This window comes from Glandiceps talaboti, chromosome 7 (assembly GCF_964340395.1).
Source record: "Glandiceps talaboti chromosome 7, keGlaTala1.1, whole genome shotgun sequence".
Lineage (NCBI taxonomy): Eukaryota > Metazoa > Hemichordata > Enteropneusta > Spengelidae > Glandiceps > Glandiceps talaboti.
Window position 1 is genome coordinate 22093004 of NC_135555.1, and position 18956 is coordinate 22111959.

General features: G+C 34.9%; 1 protein-coding gene across 2 annotated transcripts; it reads right to left on the reverse strand.

Moving 5' to 3' along the window:
* Positions 1-1591: 1591 nt before the first annotated feature.
* On the reverse strand, positions 1592-18726 carry LOC144437745 (RING finger and SPRY domain-containing protein 1-like). 2 transcript variants are annotated; one of them, XM_078126758.1, is made up of 9 exons: positions 18617-18726; positions 8793-8908; positions 8316-8459; positions 7966-8077; positions 7545-7647; positions 6833-6985; positions 5881-5985; positions 4693-4823; positions 1592-1625 (listed from the first exon to the last, which is right to left on the reverse strand). In XM_078126758.1, exons 2-8 carry the CDS (start codon positions 8901-8903, stop codon positions 4751-4753), a joined length of 801 nt encoding a protein of 266 aa, XP_077982884.1. In that variant the 5' UTR covers positions 8904-8908; positions 18617-18726; the 3' UTR covers positions 1592-1625; positions 4693-4750. The 2 variants fall into 2 exon arrangements, with proteins under 2 accessions (XP_077982884.1, XP_077982882.1); XM_078126756.1 differs by lacking the exon at positions 18617-18726 and adding an exon at positions 14806-14997.
* Positions 18727-18956: the final 230 nt, after the last annotated feature.

The window sequence follows — 18956 nt, forward strand, 5'->3', positions numbered from 1 at the left end:
CTCTGACTAACAAACTTTCTGGTCTAAAAAAAAACCAAAACATTTGTATGTAAATGGTATAAACATAAACATAGAATTATTCATCTATGGGTATTAACAATCACTGAAACACTGAAAAGATTTTCCTGCATGAAAATAAGAACATTGCACGAAAGTTTTCTGAATGACGTTTTTTTTTTTCATCAGTGTACACAAAATTTCACTTACACAAAATGCCCTACATATACAAGTCTGATAAGTTCTAGCCATCTGCAATATCAACATTAAATTCTGTTTCTTTGCTTGACCACATAATTCTAAATTTGTAAAAATAACCAGCTAAGCTGTGGCATTTGGTTAGGCATAGTCATAACCAGTTATCTTGGAATAAGTCTCTGTGTTGACTATGCTTTGATTATTGAAAAACAAAAGATTGTATAGTTTGGCCACTAGAGGGTGCTATTTGGAAGCATATTGTCACCCGGGAAGGGGTTGCACAAACTGATTCAGGGGTAACAAATCCATTTGTAATCTGGTGTTCCCCAGACAGGTAACTACAAAAATTCAGTGATCCTACAGCCAATCTAGTGGTTCTGATTGTTGTCAAGGTTGTCATTATTAAAAAGAAGTGGTCTGTAGTACAGGACCATCAACCACTGGATTAGCTCACCCCTTTTCTGATTAGTATTATAGCATACTTTTCGGAAGCAATCCCTTCCCACGTTTCATAACATAAGTTGATGGCACTCAAACATTATTATCTCCTGTTGCTGATTAACAATTAAGTTATTTTACATACCTTCGATGACAAAAATATTACCCCACATTATCCCTCTTAAAACCCTTGTCTCAAAGCTGTATGCTATGTAGTCTAGATTCTATCCATGACTTTGAATCTTAAGATCTCTTCACACCATCTAGCTCAATGAGAAACTATGAATCAAAAGTTGTTCATGTAAATGAGTAAACCTCAAACTGTTACAATGATGTAAACAATGTATAAGTAGCATTCTGACCTGACATATGTACCCTATTTGGACATTACATATCTGCCCCCAATAAACGCTAACTTATCATTGGACAGAATTCTGTGATTCATTAACAAAGACTTGATGTTAATGAATATGTGGATGGCTTCAGTTGAATATGAAATTTCACCTCAGCTCCTCATTGAGCTAGACATGAAAAGAGATTTGAAGCCACAGATAGCCTCTAGACTAAATACTACATGGGCACCAGAGTATAGCGCATTTCAACTAAATAACCCCCCGGGAAGGGGGGGGGGGGGGGCAAACACTGTGTTAAAAAAACCCATGATTTTATGACCTCTGATACAAGTGAATGCTGAAGAGTAATCATGTACATATTGTATTAAAACTATGGTTCAATATTGTACAACAAATATTATCTTGATGGTAAATGCATTCAAAAGAACAAAAAAAACAATATCCCTTGTTATGATATACTGTGTCCATGTAAATTACAGTTTGTACATGTACATACAAAAACATGTTGTCTGCTATGACGCTTTCTCATCTTCCTGTACTCGTACTGTTATGAAAGTTCCACTGTGTACTCGTACTGTTATGAAAGTTCGGCACAGTGGACATATCTCAACTTGCATTGCACATTCCATGCACAGCCCCCTGTAGAAAGATCATAATATTGAGTCAAATCTTGGTACCTGTGTAACATCATTTTATATCATGCTCCTAGGGAGTAAAACAAAGTTGACATGTACAGCTATAGTACAGCTATAGTAATGCATGTGTAGAATGGACGTCAAAATGTCAACTTAGAAATCAAATATTGTTACTTTTAATGACTTGCCTAGGTGGTATTTCAGTAATAAGAATTAAACCTTTATGCTGAGGAAAAACAAAAGCTTGTATAAATTAACTGAGTCTGAACATGTACAATTTCATTTATATGTTTTTTTTGTTTTCCTCTTTTGAGTATTTTATTACGTTGGTGTTTTCACAAGTTTTGCTGACAGAGATGGAATCCCCCCCCCCCCATCTAAATCAGAGGGGTTTCTCATTACATTGGGGTATAAAAAGAAACCAGTGTACATAGTACCATCAATAACTAGTAGAGAGGTAAATCAGCTAATTAGTTTTGAAATGTTTCAAGGATTGAAGGACTTACAATATTGGCAGTGTAAGCTTACAATAAATTTATTATTAAGGCTACCCAAGATGGCTTCCCTTTGTATCCCGCTCATTAACTGTCAGATGTCTTTGGCCATCAAGGTATGTCTAGCTGGTTTACTTATCATCATCGGCAATGTCGAACAAAACCCTGGTCCTCCCAAACTGAGAAGCTCAGAGGCAGCTACAAAAGAGGATATTGCCACTCTTCACGTAAAATTGGACACCATTTTAGAAGAAACTAAAGATCTCAAAACCAACTTTACGTTGCTTCAAACGAGAATAGACAATGTGGAAGACGACCTGTCCGAATTGAGAGAACAAACTTCGGAAAACACTCAGAAACTAGCTGGCCTTGAAGCTTTTCAATCTGAACTACAGAATTTTACAGCTGAAAATTACCACGCAAAAAAAGTAGACGGCAATATGGCTGTTTCGGGAGAAATGTCTGAAAATTGGTACGAGTATTTTTGTAATCTTTATCAGCAATGTGGGGATTCAGAGCGTGGTGATAAAGATTTTCTACAGTCAGTTGATGATACCTTAAAGAATTTGGATTCGTTATTTACTCCAGTTGAAGATGACAATGATCTAAATGCTCCGATCACAGAAAATGAAATATTGGCAAGTTTGAAAAGTTTGAAATCTGGAAAGGCTCCTGGTCCTGATGGATTACCTGGTGAATTTTACAAATACTCTGTAGATATTATTATGCCTTTTCTTTCTGTCTTATTCAATTCAATTTTTGAATCGGGAAATTTCCCAGATACATGGTCACGAGGGGTCATCATTCCATTGTTTAAGAAAGGAGACAAGAATGACGTAAACAACTATAGGGGCATATCACTATTGAATGTTCTTGGGAAGATTTTCACGTCTATCTTAAACTCTATGCTATCAAATTGGGCTGACAGTAACAATATTATTTCCGATTGTCAGGCTGGTTTTCGTAAGAATCATAGCACTGTAGACAACATTTTTGGTTTGCATGCCGTAACTCAAAAATATTTAAGTGTCAGAAAAGGCAAATTCTATTGTTTATTTGTTGACTTTTCTAAAGCCTTTGATAAGGAAAACCATTCTTTATTACTGTATAAGCTTTCTGTTCTTGGTGTTGATGGCAATATGTTTTCCATTTTACGTTCAATGTACTCAAGTGTAAAGTCTTGTGTTAAGGCAGGTGAAATTGCGTCGAGATCTTTTGATTGTCCAGTTGGTGTTAGACAGGGCTGTATGCTCAGCCCAATTTTATTTACATTTTTTATAGAGGAACTAAATAATATGTTAATTAATTCTGATTCTATTGGCATTCAATTAACACAGGATTTGCATGACCTTTTCTCATTGTTATATGCAGATGATGTTGTTATTTTTGCGGATACAGTTGTATACTTGCAAAGACTTATCAATATTTTAGGTCAATTTTGTGAAAAATGGGAAATGAAGGTAAATATGGACAAAACGAAAATTATGATTTTCAGAAAGGGGGACATAGAGCCAAATCGGAAAAATGGGTTTTGAATGGGCAAATTATTGATGTTGTAAGCTATTACAAATATTTAGGTCTACTTCTCTCCTCCAGAAATACTTGGGGCAAGGCCGTTGCTACTTTAGCTGAGCAAGCAAACAAAGCTCTGAATATTTTGTTAATTGCAAGTAAAAGAATTGGCGGTTTCCCTTTTGACATACATTTCATGCTGTTTGATACAATGATCAAACCCATTATCCTGTACGGCTCTGAAATATGGGGCTATCAGTGTTATGATATTATTGAACGTCTTCAGCGTAGATGGTGTAGGGTCTCTCTGGGCTTACCACCGAGTGCGACTAACGAGGCAGTTGTAGGAGAGTGTGGACGCGTACCAGTTTTCGTATGGTCACTTAAACGTTGTGTTAATTTTTGGCTTAAATTAATCGAGCTACCTCCCCATCGATTGCCTCGTCAAGCGTAATTTAGATTTAATGGGTAGACACAACTGGGTATCCTCTGTTAAAAATATTTTATATTCTTATGGGTTTGGACACGTATGGCTTTGTCAAGAAGTAGGAAATAAGGATACCTTTATTAGCGAATTTGTAGCAAGAGCACAAGACATTTCGAAACAATTATGGTGGACTCATATACAGTCTAAACCTAAATTGCGTACATATGTAAATTTTAAGAGTTTACTTGAACCCGAGAAATATTTGTTTTTGAACTGTGATTTTAAAGTACGACAGATTATGGCATGTTTTCGGTGTGCATGTTTGCCTTTAGCTATTGAAATAGGTAGACATGAGGGTATAAAAAGTACGGCTAGATTTTGTCAAATTTGTAAAAGAAATATGATTGAAGACGAGTACCATTTTTTGTTTGAATGCTTCCTTTATAATGATTTGAGATTGAAATTTATTCCAGAGAATTTCATACTGTTTCCTAACCTATGTAAATTTATTGTAAATTCAAAAGATGATGCTGTCCTTAGAAAACTATCAAGTTATATCTATAAGGCTTTTCAGAGACGTAAAGAAATTTTGTCTTCAAGTTAAGTGTTGATTCTGATTTTTTATAACTTTACCGTACCTCTGTATGTTTGTATGTAACTGTGCTTTGATTTCACTGTAATGTAGATCCCTTGATTTCACGCACTCTGTAACTGAAAGTCATGATCTGACTTTGAATTTTTGTAACCTCCTTGCAAATGGGCCGGAGGCCTGGAAATGCAATAAAAACTATATATTATTAAGGCTATATATGATATTCAAATGACCAGCATGAATGGAATAGACACAACTGTGATTTTCAAGATAAACTCCTGTATATAAACAATTACACTCTTTTGGAAAGTACAATTCAACTAAGTGTGGTATCTGATAACAGGAGGTCGTAAAATAGATGTCTTGTATTCAATCTCAGTCTAAGGTTCAATCCATTGTATTGTAAGATTGTCTATTAAAAATAGTGTTTCTAGTAAGGTCAACTTCACTCAGTCTACATATCGGTGTTATATTTTACAACCTCCTGTTATCAGATCACTTGGCGTTGATTGTTTGAATTGGACTTTCCAAAGAGTGTAATTGTTTATAAAACAGGGGTCGAATCAATTGAGTTTATCTTGAAAATCACAGTTGTGTCTATTCCTTTCATACTGGTCATTTGAATTTCATTTAAAGCAACTTAAGGTACAATATGCCTCAGAGATGAATTTCACATAAAGATTTTTAACATTTCCCCAATATTTGTCATCAGAAAACTTGCTTGTGGTATTTTTGAAATAATAAAAGAAATTTTGAGGTCTGTCTCTTGTCTTGTTTTCAATGGGATTGACAATAATAATTTCCCATATAGTTAATGCAGTATTTGGTGGCCATATTGGATTTGGTGGCCATATTGGATTTTAAAATGGCAATTTTTTACATCATTTTGACCTCTATTGTATCTACATGTACTTGTAAGGTGACCCCAACTCTTAATTTTAACTATGGGTTGGACATTTCTTGAACAGATTACCAGTAAAGGTTTATTTCTATGGCCCATTTCACATTAAGTCTCCTTCCCCACCAGTGTTCAATTCACTTGGTATTTCATATAATACAGATATAAATAAAGTGTATGGGTAGACAACTTTTGTAATTTTCAAAGTTGACTCACAATGCTTGTTATTACAAAAGAATATTGACAATGTTTTTTTCTACGTAGGACACAAGTAAAATCTTTGAGAGTAATTGAAGTAGCAAAATTTGGAAATACGATAAAACTGATACTACTTACTTGTGCTCACATGGTTTTAACATTGTATTTGCCATTTTGTCAAAACAGAGATTGCAGGCACCTTCACTCACACTGATATGCCGTAACAAGGCTAGCTTATTGTGCCTGTAAGGTGGTAATGATAGAGCAAACAAATATAACATAAAATCAGTACTTATACATTATACCAAATAAACAAATGGTCAAATTGAAAGAACATACAAAACTCCCAACTCTAAAATACGACTCTGGTAGCCGAGGCTTCAGTTTACTAAGATAGATATAAACTAAAAGTAATATTGTTTGATGTGGTAGATTACACAAGTGGGTGATAGTGGTTCCTCTGTTGTGCAATTCTAATCATCCTGTGATCAAGATAGTGTAAACAGTGGAAGTCCTAAAACTGTACACTGCAGGTTTATAAAACTAGCTTTCAGAGAGCTGTCCTACCAAAACGAACAGACATTCAATAGCTTATCACTGTCGTATCAACATGTTGTGACATATAGACATCAAATCACAGCAAATCACGGCTACAGTCTAGGAGTTGTTTACTTGGCTTTTCAGTCATAACATTGTAGGAATTTTCGAAAGTGTTGTGCGGTAAATAAGAATTTCTTTTGTCAGGAATTATAATTCTTGTGTATATTCTGGTAAGGATCAGGAACATTGGAATATCTATTTCTCCTCTCTGACTGTGTGCTGAGCTTGCTGACAAACAGACAAGTGACATATACTATACAAATGACAAGTTCAAGTCCATCTCACCCAAACCACTTTGCCGGGAGTTGGATTACATCGGAATTAAGTTGAGTCGATTACTGAGCAATAACAACATAACACTCAGCAAAATGTATCGAAATGGGTTCAAATTTGGTGCAGGAAGTACTTACTTTGTTAAATAGATTCAAAGTTGACCCAGGAAGTACTTACTTTGTTAAATAGATTCAAAGTTGACCCAGGAAGTACTTACCTTGGTAGAATAACCCTGTCTTCATCACCTAGTAATGCATGATCATTAAAACTGTTAAATTTCTGTGATGGTGGGAATTTATAAGGCATCATACCAAAATTAAATTCACACTGTTGAAAGGACATAAAACTAGCTGCTGCAAAGAAGCCAATACTGCAATCAAAACAGAAATGTCTTGTTAGCTTAGTATCTAGTATCTAAAATACACAACTCTCAGGTTTGAACACAATGCTATATTTGAATGAGTAAACAAGTAAACAAGACAGGCTAGAGGTTCTACTCGATCGATAGTTTTTGGAAATACTTTGTTATTCTTGCTGTGTATGATTGGTTTAAGCAATTTTCAACTTTAAGTTATTCAATAGGGTCTCTGCGTTCATCACTTTGTCTTCAAGTAGAGATTTGTGAAAGACTTTTTCCATTACAGACTCCAACTTCATGCAAACATGCAAAATTGGAAACATCAGCTGGAATCTGAGATGAGTGTATATTCCTTGAAAGATACACACATGAAATATATGTAAAACAAAATCTAGTGTAAAATGTCTGGCCACTTAGTATTCATGTATGCAATGTATTCAAATGTCATGATAATGACAGAATTTCAATGGAGATCATTCACTGGCCTCTGATTGTGCACTGTGTCAAATGTTGTAATTCTATTCTGTTCTTACAGTCCTACCACTTGCAATACAAATGAAATTTCTCTTACCCAGCTGATTCAAAGACTTGATTCTCAGGTGGCAAAGTGTTGCCATTTAATGAAAATATCATTTCTTGTTTCTCTAAATCAAGAAGAAATCCAACCACATCTCCTACAACAAAAATAAATCTACAGTTGTAACTTTCTTCATTTGCAAACAAATATACATATACATGCACATGCACACACGCGTACACACATGCATGCACATGCATGCACACATGCACACACTCACATACATACATACATACATACATACATACATACATACATACATACATGCGCAAGCAAACAGACATAAAGGCACACACACACACATATGCATACACACACATATACATACTATGCCAACAGCCGTACAAATGTAGACATGAACAGATGGACAGACGGACAGACAGACAGACAGACAGACAGACAGACATTGTCATACCTGGCTGCCACGTTGGATGTGAATGTGCTCTACTTTTAGCATTGTACCAGAACAGTTGTCTATATCCATCATAGGAGAGAGAAAACTCATCATCACCTATACCATATCCTTCCTGTAGAGGGCGGTAAACGATATGAAATTATCAAGGAATTATTGAATATATCTATGACATTAAGTGCAGAGAGATATCACTGTCCACTAATTTACCATTTAGTTTAGTTAAGTTTAGTTCAGGTTAAGTTTAAGTTTAGGTATTTAGGTATGAAAAACTTGTCTGGCAGAGCTATAGAAAAAAAACTGATCAAAAGAATAATCCTATGTTACTATGGAAACAACTGTTACACACTCACATGATTAAGAAATTTGCTGTCTTTTGTTGCCCATCCAATTTGCATAACACCGGGTGTAATAATGGTTACTTCATAATACCAGACTCCAGAATCAACACAGAATGTACAGCGGACACTCTCAAATGACGAAGCATCGCATCGTGCCTGTAATATGTAAGATGTACCAAAGAAATCAACACACAATGTACAGCGAACACATCAACACAGAATGTACAGCTGATAACATCCGGTACGGTAATGTATATACAGCAAGTAGTAAGACAGCTTGAATTGTTTCCAAAAAGTTGGGTGTATTTTTCATGTGATGAAGAATAAGAGAAAGTTACAGTTATTGTGACATTACAGTATATTCATCATCATAAAACCACAGACCTATTCATTGCTGCAAAGGTACAACATGTGCCACCGTGAGACAAGTTTTCATTGCGTCACTAGGAAAATACACTCTGTCTGATGAGAATTGTTATTCTTACTTACCTCTAAACCATTGGGGGATATCTTGAGATATTCACTCACATCGTTACTATTTAACATGGCATTACAACCTGCCAAGTCAAGTGTTTCATATGTGTATGCTCTACCATCCATTACAACTGAAATTACAAGAATAACATACAGTTTAGCAGAAAGAATCAAAGTAAGCACCCATCAATACTTACATATATCTATTGTCTCTGCATTTTAGTTACATGGTAAAACAAATTTTGAAATACATTTGTAGATTTCTATCTATGAATTCTAAACAAGAATTAATGTAGCAGCTATTTCTGTTGGCTTTCAGTTTCAGGAAATAATTGCTACATAACAGCCCTCAGGGTAATAAAATGAAATGGCAACACTTTATTGCCTCAGTTGCTGTTCTAGTAGCAGTAGATGGTTAGCAGCAGTTTTACTGTCTGTACACAGTGGGAGTATAATTGAGAACAAAGTCTTGTTTATGTTTGGACAGGAAGCTATTTACAAACAGGCTGTACTGAGAACAAATGTTACTTGTATCTACCCAAACTAGTCAAGTGGACATCTTAAAATAGTACATGAAAATGCTGAATAAAGCAGACGTACTGTTTTTGTATTTTGAACTAACCCTTGCTTTGTATGTGGCTAAAATAGATATTTATTTCTCTATCTCATAGACAAGGAGTATGTATTCTGGTGAAAGCTTTTTCTTTCTTTTTTCTCTCTACTTAAAACTTTCAAGTATGATGTAATTTTTTGTCTTGACACGGATGTATTAGTAATCATCCATAGTCTTGGGTTGACTTGTTCTCAGTGCAGTCTGCATAGAAAATAGCTTCCTGTCTCTACAAACACAGAGAGTTACTAAACTCATATAAGATTACAAAAACGTATTACCTATCCACTATGTTGTAAACATGGAAATTTTCACCAAAGACAAAATATGAAGGTGAAATTTCTTGACCATTGTACTGGGCTTAGTAACGTGCAAAAATTAGACTATAGGAACTGGTGAACACCTTTCAATCGCAAAAATTTCTTAAAAATATCTAACTTTAAGTTTATACTTTATAGTCAGTGTTTTTTGCTAAGGTTAGGGAACCCCAATAACAGAAATGTGGAAATTGTAAAAGTTGTAAAGTTTTCCATACAATCTACCTTAATTTTGTTTGCGATCTCTGGTAAAATGAGGGGAACCTCCGATAGATTTTACCTGCTTACCACCCTTAAAAGTCACCATATGGATGAAGATTGGGGGTATTTATTTCGGATTTTTATGGCTTCCTACTTGGAAAATCACTGTGAAACAACATTAACAAAGTCCTTGTTTGCACCTCATTAATTAATGTGTACGTACAATAATGAATATTTTTACACATTTAAAAAATAAACCTTTTTGCTCTGTATTAAGTTACAAATACAGACTTTGTCAGTGTTGATTCACATTGATTTTCAAGTAGGAAGCCATGATAAAATTGTTTTATAAATTAAAAATCCAAAATAAATACCCAATCCTCATCCATATGACCACTTTAGCAAAAATATTGATCGTAAATATTGATTAGATATCACCTTTAGTGGAATTATTCCATCATGGTATCTGTAAATAATGTAACATTCTCTTTTTTAGTGAGAGGGAAAAATTACTCTGGTTTCATAGCGAGACTTGTGTCACATTTTGGAATGTTATTTTTTTTATAAACTTACTATTATTGTAAATTATCAGTGATTTTGTCAACTTTATACTCTTCAAAGCATTTTTTTTATCATTTACTAACATTTCACGTCGCACTGTACACTATCTTACCCACGTCCCATATGCCACATTGTCAATTTGTCACTGCGTAAGGGTAGAGTACCAGACGATCTTAAATTGGCAAGAGTGGTCCCTATATTCAAGAAAAATAGTAAAACTGAAGTCGGTAATTACAGACCAGTATCTGTGCTTAGCGTCATGTCTAAAGTTATGGAACGGCTTGTTTTCGACCAGTTGAATGAGTACCTTGTTGACAACAATTTACTGTATGAATTGCAGTCCGGATTCCGCCCTAACTATTCAACTGACACCTGTTTGATTCATCTTTTCGATGTTATCAAGCAAGAGTGTGATCAGGGTAATTATACAGGTATGGTTATGCTCGATCTCCAAAAAGCGTTCGATACAGTAAATCATGATGTTCTGTTACATAAACTAAGAGCCCTGGGCCTGGACAGTGCCTCAGTGGATTGGTTCAAGTCGTATTTGACTGGTCGAAAACAGGTGGTTGATGTAAATAGATCCATCTCTTCTGAAAATTGTATTACATGCGGTGTGCCACAAGGCTCAATACTCGGACCACTTTTGTTTCTTATCTATGTTAATGACATGTCAGCAGCTGTGAAGTGTAAACTTCTACTGTATGCCGATGATTCTGCATTGTTGGTATCTGGAAAGGATGTGACTGAGATACAGGTGGCCTTAAGCAGCGAACTCGAGTCGATTCAGGAGTGGTTAGTTGACAACAAGCTATCGCTACATCTAGGTAAAACAGAATCAATTCTTTTTGCATCAAAGAGAAGGCTACATAAAATCAACAGATTACAGGTACAATGTTGTGGGAGTGATATTGAGTCAAAGCAGCAAGTTACATACCTAGGCGTAACATTAGATCAGTCCTTGTCGGGTGACATCATTGCAAATACAATTATCACCAAATGTTCGAAAAAAATAAAATTTCTCTACAGAAATGCAAGGAATTTAAATCTTGAAACGAAAAAGCTTCTTGTGTCAGCGTTGATTCAGTGTCACTTCGACTACGCCTGTTCGGCGTGGTACTCGGGTCTTACTAAACGATCTAAGTCCCGGCTGCAGGTGGCACAAAACAAGGTTATAAGATTTCTATTAGATGTCCCCCCCAGAACTCACATTGGGATGGACGAATTTCATAAAGTGGGTCTATTGCCAGTTGAACAGAGAGTCAGTCAACTCAAATTAAATCACATGTTTTAACATATATAATGGCTATGCGCCTCAGTACATGAGAAACCAAATACACATATACAGAAATAGTTATAATACGAGAAATAGCATTTCAACCTTTAAGATTCCCAGAGTTAAAGGCTGCGGCACTCATACTTTTAGGTACACTGGTACTGCAATATGGAACAGTTTACCACTGCCAATACGGCATTCGCAGTGTAAAAGTACATTCAAGAAATCAGTCAAAAACCACTTAATGTCTCAAATGCTTGCCAAAAGTTAAAGTTAGTAATGTATATACACTAGTTGTATTGTTTTTCAGGAGTCATTTCAACGTTTGTATGTTTCATTTCCATTTTTCACTAATCTTGCTCCAATCACGTGACCAGAGTTCTTTACCTACCGACATGTTGAATTTTTGAAATCGAGGACCACAATGGAAATAAGTTTTAATTGCTTTGTTGTGTTATCCTCGGCAATACTTTTAAATGTATGTTTTTACTTTATTTTATTGCCAAATAAATTCAAATTCAAAATTCAACTCTCTCTGATTGGTATGCTTGGAAGTTCCTTATTTTATAACATCATCAATAACCCATATTTGTCAACATTTTAAGCATCGTAATTACATTTAATCAATATGCAACAAAAGTGCATCTAGGAATCAAAAATAAAGTTCTAAATTATGCATAAAATGTGCTAACAACTAAATGAAACATGTACTGTGAATAAAACACTTTTCAATGTCAAAGTATCACTAACTTGGGTAGACAGTGTGTATGATGAGTTTTAATATGTAAAGTTCTTTTGTCATACCTATTCAAATAAATCTATATCTTTGGCAAAGTCATAACAGGTGCATATATTTTCCTTAGTTTCATAGAAAATATTTTGCATATCTTTCAAGAAAATCTGTTGACAAATTTCTAAAATTGCTACTTCTACAATAAATCATTGATACCAGAACCAATGAAAATATGTATTCAGAAACTCATCAGTGTCAATCTACGTTTTGAAAATGGCAAAAATGTTTTTACAAAATCCTGTACACAGGTGAGATTTGTATAAATCAGAGAGAGTTGTGAGTAAAATATTGTACAGTGCGTCGTTTGTGTTTGTACAACATCATTGCTAGATTGAAATATTTGTCACTGCAACCACTGTGACCTGGTTTGAATATGAATGCAGATGTACAACTACTGACATCAGACCACAGACAAACAGAACCTGTTACAAACAGGGAAAGTAAACAAATGATAACACTTGGCACAGCATGCTTGAAGTACAGAGACTTGTATTACATTCCATCATTTGATAAGAACAGTTTTATGGCCACTTTACCTATTAGCTGAGTTCACAAACAAATGTACAGTTCTCATGGCATTTCATGTACACATACAGAGGCCATTAAACTGTTCTTTTCAAACCATGGTGTGTAATACAAGTCTCTGTTATTCCAACATTCTCATCCAAGGTTATTAATCCAATTCATTTGTTTACTTTCCTTGTTTATAAGAGGTTCAGTTCGTCCACCATCTGATGTCAGTAGTTGTATATGTGAAAAAAGATGTAAATACAGTGGTATGATACACATCGTCAAGTTATCACCATAACAATAGCTAATACCACTGGTATTAGTAGGAAATGCAACTCAACACTAATGTACCTTGATACTTAGGAACGATCTCACAATGTCACACAAGCTCAATAAACAAACTTTTTTCGTTTAGAGGATTCTGGCACCAATACGATTGTTGAACTTCATTTTTGCACTTCGAACCAAATTTTGAAAACAGGTTCTGTATTTACTACCGACATGTTGATATCTATAATTTTACAATTGACTTCTAATGTGAGATACATTGTTGGGTTTGAACATTTCCAGTAGTATTTTAAAGTGTTTGCCATCATGTTTTACATTGCATCGATCGTAGTAGTGTGACCGCTACAGTTGTCATTGTGGTTTACATCATATATAAACATGACAGTGTCGCACTTGTGAATGTTCTGTTAGGGGAGGGAAGAAAGGGGTTTTGTCCTAAACGAATAAAGTTCATTTATTGAGCTTGTGCAACATTGTGCAATCATCCCTTAGGCACATAATCTTTAGTGAACAAAAATGAATTTTTCAATTTTCATCGTAGCACACTTTGAAACACACGTCTTTCTACTTTCTCTACAAATATTGTCCTCTCAACAATATTGTAGTCAGTGTTTCCAGATTCAAATACACACACTTTTAATGGTGCATTTTTGTAAATAAGTAAAGGTAAAATAAAGACAGATTTATGTTATCAGGTGTGAATCAATACATTAACTTACATATTGTGACTTTTAAAGTGGCCATATGGATGAGGATTGGATAATTATTTTGGATTTTTAATTTTTGAAACAACGTTATCATGGCTTCCTACTTGAAAAAAATCAATGTGAAACAACATATGCCAAAGCCTTGTTTGTAACTCAATAATTAAAAAGACTGATAAGTGTGTAAAAGTATTTGTTATTGTACGTACAAACTTTTTTTACACATTTTTTATAGCTATTTACATTATATTGAGTTACAAACAAGGACTTGGTCTATGTTGTTTCACATTGATTTTTCAAGTAGGATGCCATGATAAAATTGTCTTATAATTTGATAATCAAAACTGAATATCCAATGGTCATCCATATGCCACTATAAGTATACACAATGTACTATAATCAAATGTTTTCATCTGCTATAAAAATGTAGCCAAACTGTAAAAGTATTGTCTTCAGCTAAAATTTTTGAGTATTAAAATATATGAAATATAAGCCGAAGTTCCTGCACAAACTCCTAGTGTATTGACAATCGTAGCCAAATGGCGTCTATGACCTTTCAACTTTGCATTATGTCAAAGGTCATGTACAAAAACTATCAAGCGTTAACCATCAGTAATTTGAATTTGTACAGATTTACTAAAAAAAGTAAACACAACAGGCAATATTACAAGATATATGACGATGTGTTAAATTTGGATTTTGTCTTCCATTTCACTGACTAATGAGGTTTCTATATGAAAAATAAAATAACATTATTGTTACCGGTACCTTGGCAGTCATTTCTTTCATTCTCACAAATCAGAGCTGTTATTTCTTCCAAGTCTGTAAGGTATGCCATGAGAGGGCGCCCTCATACATTGGTCAACCCCTTGAGAGGGCGTAACAATATGATCTATCTTACAGTCTTATTTCTTCTGTGACACTGCAAAATCATTGCCTCTTGGCGATGCGTCTTGGACGGTGTCGTAAAACAGGCTGTGGTATATGCTAATGATTTATTTGAATAGGACACATCGTTACAACCTTTCTCATTGAACTGTCAACTATTTACTGATTACCTCTGTGTATAAGTGTATCATATCCATGTGACATAGTATAGTTCAAATTTGATAGTATGACTTACCGTTATATTACCTGTGAGCAGTGTGCCCTCTAAGCCAATTTGATGCACCACTGACGCACACAATTTCTAATGACGCACCAAAATTTAGTGTTCCCCTATCTCTTACTATGTAGTGACTCACAAGAAATGGTATTTTGACTCGCAACAACAAAATTCACCATGTCTCAGAATGCATTGTCATTTCAACTTGTGGTTATACTATCAGCATTTGGCTATACTTACAAAATAATCATATACTGTATAGAACATAGTGCACTAGTAACATTCCCTGTATTCTTCTCAAGCATATCACTGTTAAAGTGGCCATATGGACGAGGATTTGGTATTTATTTTGGATTTTTAATTAATAAAACAATTTTATCATGGTGTCCTACTCGAAAAATCAATGTGACACAACATTGACAAAGTCTTGTGTTTGTAACTCAAAACATTGCAAAAAGCTAAAAAAAAGAAATTGTAAATAGTTTGTTTTTGTACGTACAATATAAAAACAATTTAGAAATTTTGTTATGATTTTGCAATTTATTGAGTTATAAACAAGGATTTGGCATATGTTTTTTTCACATAAATGTTTCAAGTAGAAGCCGTGATAAAATTATTTTATCAAGTTATCAAAACAAATACCAAATCCTCATCCATATGGCCACTTTAACGTGTACACAATGCAAACTGTAAATCAATTTAAGCTTGACATGATAACAACTCAATTAGATCAATACACTGCAGGTAAACATTTGCTGATAAAAAAAAAACCCTCATGGTTTTTCAACAAGATGCAGTTGATACATGTTAGGGAAACGTTATTAACATTATCTGAGATATATTGATGCTGACTCAGCCGTGTTATTAACAGTTCAGTGAAAGAGATTGTAAGGAAACGAATGTTTCATCTCATCATTATATCAAATAGAGCTTGGAATTTTTATATCTGTATCTTTCCTTCGAATGACATTTACATGTCGCACTTTTTCCATCTTAGGGCCCAGGAGGGGCCATTAGTATGTGAAATTCATGACCAACCTGGGTATATATATACCTATTGTAAATCTCACTGCATGCACTAGACTTGCTCAAGTCGCCAGGCCTTTTTCTCTCTTAATTTGAATAAAGATTTTTTTAAACACACATGTGTTTCTGTGTTAGATGGTGACCTGAATGGTGATTGCAAACAGTTGGGTGAATACCTTAACGCATGGGAGACTACTAGTAACTGAAAAAAAGTTGGACATTTTTCAAAACTGAATAACATACTCAAAACATTTGAAGAATATGAGACAAAAAAATCTCCCCAGAGACTGGTGCATGTCTGTGTATGCACATAAACCCATAGAAATGACATTAATCTGAAGTGCAATATTACACTTTCACCTCCCACACTCGGTTATCTTATTATTATTCAGATGGGGATTCACACACATACAGTGAGGTCTGCAACAGATGTATTATTAGTATTTTGTACATACATTTATTCGGCCTAACAAAAATATTGTGTGGTGTCTGTGTTATTGGTTTCTTCCCATCAGATGTACAGCCATTGCAAATTGGAAGAACAGTTTTATATTGTCTTTTTAAGTTGATGTCAGGTTCCGCATCCACTTTTTCTTGCAAGACTTCACAATTTTCACGATTTCATTTTTTTTTCTCGAATACGTTAAATTTGCAGGTCGGTATTGAAAAACTAGTTGAGGTTGGGTAACCAGAACCAAACAATTTTTTTTGTTAGGTCATACCTAACACTCAATTATGATAATATATTCAAATCTGCATAGGTAGATACTTTTTTTATATACTGTCAACATTTCCGTACTTGTACACCAATTTTGGTTAATAAAATGTGTACTGTGTAACAATATATTACATGTAGAAGTTGTTTTCATTTTCCCTGTATGGTATTCCTGTGTAGTCTGTAAGTGATTAGTCTAGAAATGGTTATAGTTGGGTATGCATATAAACGAAATGTGACGTCATGAAAATTTGTTATTGGTCTTAAGTTTCCATATTTAACTAGTTTTATTATTAAAATACAGCGATGACAGAGGAAATAGAACCGATTGTAACAATATCCCTTGCAACATCTATTGCATTCGCCGTTGGGGGCGCACCACCAAAGGAGAGTGTCATGATCTTCAACTTAGTGTTACCATACCTGGTCCTGCTTGCAGACAGTGCACGCGTTTCGCTACTTGCAGACGGTGCACGCGTTTTGCTCAGCACCAAGCAGGACTATACAGTCATAGCATAACCATACCGTGCACGAGTTGTGTGAGCCAGCTAGACCAAGTTAAAGTTTGCTAGTTTTAGTGTACAAATTAACAATATCAAGGAAGAATGAGTTGTCTACATGATGTCGTATATAGAGAAAACAGAATTTGAAGTGTACTGAATGAAACTCACATATATTGATATTTCAAACAAGCAAGGGAGATTATGTGCCAACTCAAGTATACATTATTGTATATATTTTCATTGTTATGATATTTATCATGAGCTGTATATACCACCTCAACTAGATAATATATTCAAATCTGCATAGGTAGATACTTTTTTACATGCTGTCAACATTTCAGTACTTGTACACCAATTTTGGTTAGTAAAATGTGTACTGTGTAACAATATATTACATGTAGAAGTTGTTTTCATTTTCCCTGTATGGTATTCCTGTGTAGTCTGGTAGTGATTAGTCTAGAAATGGTTATAGTTGGGTATGCATATAAACAAAATGTGACGTCATGAAAATTTGTTGTTGGTCTTAAGTTTCCATCATTAATTGGAATAATCCACTGTAGTTTTATTATTAAAATACAGCGATGAAAGAGGAAATAGAAGCGATTGTAACAATATCCCTGGCAACAGCTATTGCATTCGCTGTTGGGGGCGCACCACCAAACGAGAGCGTCATGATCTTCAACATATTAGCCCCATCTACACGTAGGTCGTCCTACCTGAGGCAGTCCCAAGTCCTACCTGAGGTAGAATAGGTTTGTGTCTGCACATATGAAGGTTGCGGCGTAGATGTCGCGCATTCCGTCCTGACAGTACATAGGACGAAGTCAGGAGGGTTTCAGGAAACCTCTCAAAGGTGTCCTAAGTCAGGACAGTTTCAGGACGGTTTCAGGACGCGTTTGCGTCTACACAGGCTTCAAACTATCCCGAATCCTACCTCAGGTAGGATTTTTAGTGCCGTGTAGATGGGGCTAGTGTCTGTATTTTGTATGTGTCATTCATAACAAAAAAACCATGTTGTGTGAGATGTAAAAAACATGGTGCTTGGTCTTTCTGGTTTGGTGGCACCTGCTAAGCTGTCAAATGCAAAAAACTCTGACAAAGCTACAAACTAATAGTATCAAATTTTATCAAAAAAAGACCCTGCAACATTATGACTAGTTCATTAAAATGTTATTTCATTTGAAAACTTTTTTGTTTATCTTCAAATGAAAGACAAGGAAAACAACTTACTTTCCAAAATGTGTTTTCTTACAGCCAGGGTAGATTTCTTTGTAGTTAAAATACTGGTCAATATCGAACAACTTCAATAATGTTTTGGCTTCAGGAGGAGTTTCTGTTCTATAAAAAATATTCAATATTCAAATATTGTTGTTACATGTTGATATAAGCTATTAATTGATGTGATTACACTCAAAGTAGGGTGGCATTTCTGATAGCAAGTTTTCCTCTAGTCACCACACATAGTCACTCTCATTCAATGTTTGCATTATCTTGATTACAGGGTGATTGTATGCACATAGCCAAAGCACTGCTGTCACCCACTTGTGTAATCTACCACATGCAACAATAG

What these genes read in the sequence shown, in the direction of transcription:
- LOC144437745 (XM_078126756.1), bottom strand. Translation starts at nt 14,875, where the DNA reads ATGGCATACCTTACAGACTTGGAAGAAATAACAGCTCTGATTTGTGAG. An exon ending in TGAAAGAAATGACTGCCAAG is followed by an intron (nt 8,909 to 14,805) that starts GTACCGGTAACA and finishes TTGTAATTTCAG; the next exon opens with TTGTAATGGATGGTAGAGCA. An exon ending in TATCCCCCAATGGTTTAGAG is followed by an intron (nt 8,460 to 8,792) that starts GTAAGTAAGAAT and finishes TACATATTACAG; the next exon opens with GCACGATGCGATGCTTCGTC.